Raw genomic sequence first — 3,800 nt, 5'->3', positions numbered from 1 at the left:
ATGCTTTTACATTCTCCATAAAGGCATGTAGCAGAAATGTTAGTTTTGGCACTAAGGTAATCTAGGTCAGATGCTTAGGTAAATCAGGCTAGAAATTCCATAACAGCTAGTGCAGAGGCACATGAGGGAAATCTCGTGCTGTCTGCAAGTCTTACAGCTGAGGATAAGCTGATGTGTTTTGAATGAGACCTATTTCTAGGTGATCTCAAGAGGTCTCTTCCATCCTCAATATTTCTATGGTTTGTTGAGGGCCACTCCACCAGAATAATTCAGCTTTGAGTTGCAGTTACTAAATAATGTGTACTAAAAAGAAACACATGCACACACCTCCACTAGAGATAGTCTAACGTTTTTAAAGCAGAAAATATCAGTGTAATAAAATTATCACCAAGAAAAAGTTGTTCAAAGGGAGTTTCCTTTTAAAATTATGAGCAATAAAAAAATTTTGTCCAGCTACAGATACCGTCTATACCTTATGTAAATTTTCTTTTTTCCTTTCTTTTTTCTTAAAACCTTCTAATATTGTCTTGCTTCAGACACGTTTTACAGTACAGTTGGCTGTCATCCCACCCGCTGTGGAGAATTTGAGCAGAGTAACCCTGAACAGTATTTATCTGAATTAAAAAATCTGATTGAAGAAAATAAGACAAAGGTAATAGCAGTTGGAGAATGTGGCTTAGGTAAGTGTTATCTTAGTATTTCAATATCTTTTTTTTTCTAGACATATATTAAAGAATCCTAAAACACTAAGTGGGTTTTATGTTCTCTCTGTTGTAGATTTTGATAGATTAGAATTTTGCCCAAAGGACATCCAACTCAAGTAAGAAACTTTTGATGACTATAAATTGACTTGTAGCAATTTACAGGAGTGTTTTCTATCTTGTGTTCCACCAGGTAACATCTTGTCAGGTGGAGACCTGCAGTTTGCAGGGTTGGATCTGGGGGGGGGGGTTTGGCAGAAATGGGACTTTAAAGAATAATGCATACATTAAAGTAGTGCTGTGTGCTAAATTTTGCTACCTGCCTGGTTGACTTAGCATGGCTCTTTCTGTAAAACTGATCAGAATTTGTGGGTTTCTGGGTGTGGCAGATGTTTGTTCCTGGTAATACTCAAGAACTCTTAGAGGCTCATAGGGAGAGTAACATAACTGTAGTGTGTGAAAGAAGAATTAGGTTAACCTGAGTGAGAGGCATGGGGAAGACTGTCAAAAAGGGTAAGTCAGCAGTAGAAGAAAATGAGCTTTTAAGGGCAGTGTTAGCTGGGAGCAGATAAGTGAGAGCTGATGAAAAAGGTGATCTCGGGAGCTGAAGAGGTTCTGTTTTGAAGTAATACATGCAGCATAGATACTGAATGGGAAGAAGCTAGCACGGCCCCTAAAATCAGCTTGCATTGTAGTGAGAATTGTCTACAGAGGGAACTGACTAAAAGATACAAGTGGTAAATTCAAGTAAGATCAGTCATAAATGAATTGCACCTGCATATTACTGTTCTGAGTAAATTAGTCACTGGGGGGCAGTGGTTAGTTGTGTTTTTTCTAATAGCCACATGTTAGCAGTTGGTAGAGTTTCTTCGTAATGCTACAGTCATACATTAAAATATTCAGCAAAGTGGACAGAACTGTTTTTCCTAGTAGAATTCAGTGTACACAAAGTTCAGCAAAGCACACCTTGGAGCATAAACTGTTTCTTTGCTGTAGCAAACACTGGTGGAGTATCATATTTTAAGATCCTTACGGTCTTGATGTTACTGGGAGAAAAAAAAATACCTGATTTTCCTTATCTGATGGACTGCAACTGAAGACATGTAGTGAAAAACAACTAATCAAGTGCACTGAAATTCCATTGTGAGGAAGGAGGTGACAGGGTGGAACAGAAATCACTTAAAGTGGTAGGGAGTCCTTTCTAATTAAGGTTGATAATGACAGAAAGTCTTTATCTGAGCTTTTTCAGTAAATCATATGAAATACAAAGATCTAGTTTCTAAGAGATCTATTGAGAGCCCTTGCTGGAAACTGCAGTTGGAGGGAGGCGATTGATGAAAAAAGCAGAGAGCAAGAAATATGAGGGATTGAAGAATCATAGAAATGGTTTGGGTTGGAAGGGACCTTTAAAGGTCATCCAGTCCAACCCCCCTGCAATGAGCAGGGACATCTTCAACTTGATCAGGTTGCTCAGAGACCCGTCCAACCTGGCCTTGAGTGTTTCCAGGGATGGGGCATCTACCACCTCCCTGGACAAACCTGTTCCAGCGTTTCGCCACCTTCATTGTAAAAAATTTCTTCCTTATATCTAGTCTGAATCTACCCTCTTTTAGTTTAAAACCATTACCCCTTGTCCTATCGCTACAGGCCCTGCTAAAATGTTTGTCCCCATCTTTCTTATAAGCCCCCTTTAAGTACTGAAAGGCTGCAGTAAGGTCCCTGGAGCCTTTTCTTCTCCAGGCTGAACAACCACAACTCTCTCAGCCTGTCTTCACAGGGGAGGTGTTCCATTCCTGTGATCATTTTTGTGGCCTCCTCTGGACCCGCTCCAATGGGTCTGTGTCTTCCTTAAAGAAATATTGAAAGCCTTAAGGACACATGCCTGCAAACACTGTGTTTGTAAATTCCGTATTTTCTAAATGGACAGCTTTCCCTGCTCTTCATCCTCCACATGTTTGTGAAATATGGTCAGGGTTTAGGCTTGTTTTAATTTCTGCTAATTGAATGCTACAGAGTTGGGTACAATCTGGCTTGCATGACCTTTAGCAGACTGGATGGTGAGTTCTTTGAATTAATATTCAATGTATGCTTGATAAAAGAACTTTAAAAAAAAAAAGGAAGGCAAAGTGTGAAATGCATGGAGGCAGGTCACCAGTTTTTAGCTGATCTGTAGTTCAGGTGGTATGGCAGTCACTGGGATAGCTAGCAAGCAGCTGCAGAGTCACCCTGCAGAAGAGAAGTATGGTAGTTTCCCAGTGGGCAGTATCTGAGCGTGACCTCTGTTTTGTTTAATGTTTAATCATTATTTTCTAGTTAGTTATGCTGTGCTTTCTTCTGGATAATTTTCACCTGTAAAAAATGAACATTTTTTTATCTTTTTTTTTGGATTGAAAAGCTAATGAAGATGAGAAGCTACTGAAGATTAAATTCCTTTGTTGAGGCAGTCCCAAGAGCTTGTTTTGTCAGAATTTGTCTCCATTCTCATAACTTTTCCAACAGAAAATGGTGATTTGAATGGTAGCTAGATGAAGGTGCTGCCTTCATATTATGGTGAAGGTCACATTATAAATGAGCTGATAAGTATATAGAAGTTTCACTTCTGCTGTGCTACTGGGAGGGGTTTGTAGAGCTTAGCAACACAGAAAGAGGAGTTTTCTTAACCAAACTGGAAGGGATGAACAAAATCACATGCACTGTTATTCGTGAATCCAGAATTGTTTGTCTGGGGATATTCTACCTCAGCAAGGCCAGTTTGCTTCAGCTCCTTTAGTGTCTTGATCCCAAGCCTGAAAACGCCACAGTACTTGAATTTTATTGTCAAAACTAAACCTTGCAAACAACCATGCAGAACTATTTTTCAAACTCCCTTATTGAGAAGCAACATAGAACCAGCATCTATTGAATGACAGCCTGTTCACCCAAAGAAAAAGGTTGTTCCTTCAGCACTGGAACTAGTAAGGTTTAGTTTCCTACTGACTTATTTTGTTACCATTCTGATCACCGTATCTTTGGTTTCTTCATGCTTTTCCAGGGTTTCTCTTCGCTTTGGGTTTATTTGTTTCCTTCCAAGAACTTCCCCATTTACCTGTCCTTTCTCTT

General features: G+C 39.5%; 1 protein-coding gene across 2 annotated transcripts in view; it reads left to right on the top strand.

Moving 5' to 3' along the window:
- The window catches only part of TATDN1 (TatD DNase domain containing 1), a 22,242-nt gene that overhangs the window by 4,521 nt on the left and 13,921 nt on the right, over positions 1-3,800 (top strand). For both annotated transcript variants that reach the window (XM_035903444.1, XM_009647969.2), the window contains exons 4-5: positions 537-680; positions 778-820. In XM_035903444.1, coding sequence (XP_035759337.1) covers positions 537-680; positions 778-820 — 187 coding nt within the window. The remainder of the gene's footprint in view (positions 1-536; positions 681-777; positions 821-3,800) is intronic.

The sequence above is a fragment of the Egretta garzetta genome, unplaced genomic scaffold, assembly GCF_000687185.1.
Source record: "Egretta garzetta isolate BGI_Z169 unplaced genomic scaffold, ASM68718v1 scaffold50, whole genome shotgun sequence".
Classification (NCBI taxonomy): Eukaryota; Metazoa; Chordata; class Aves; order Pelecaniformes; family Ardeidae; genus Egretta; species Egretta garzetta.
The sequence above is the reverse complement of the archived record's forward strand: the minus strand, read 5'-3'. Positions and strand labels throughout refer to the sequence as shown.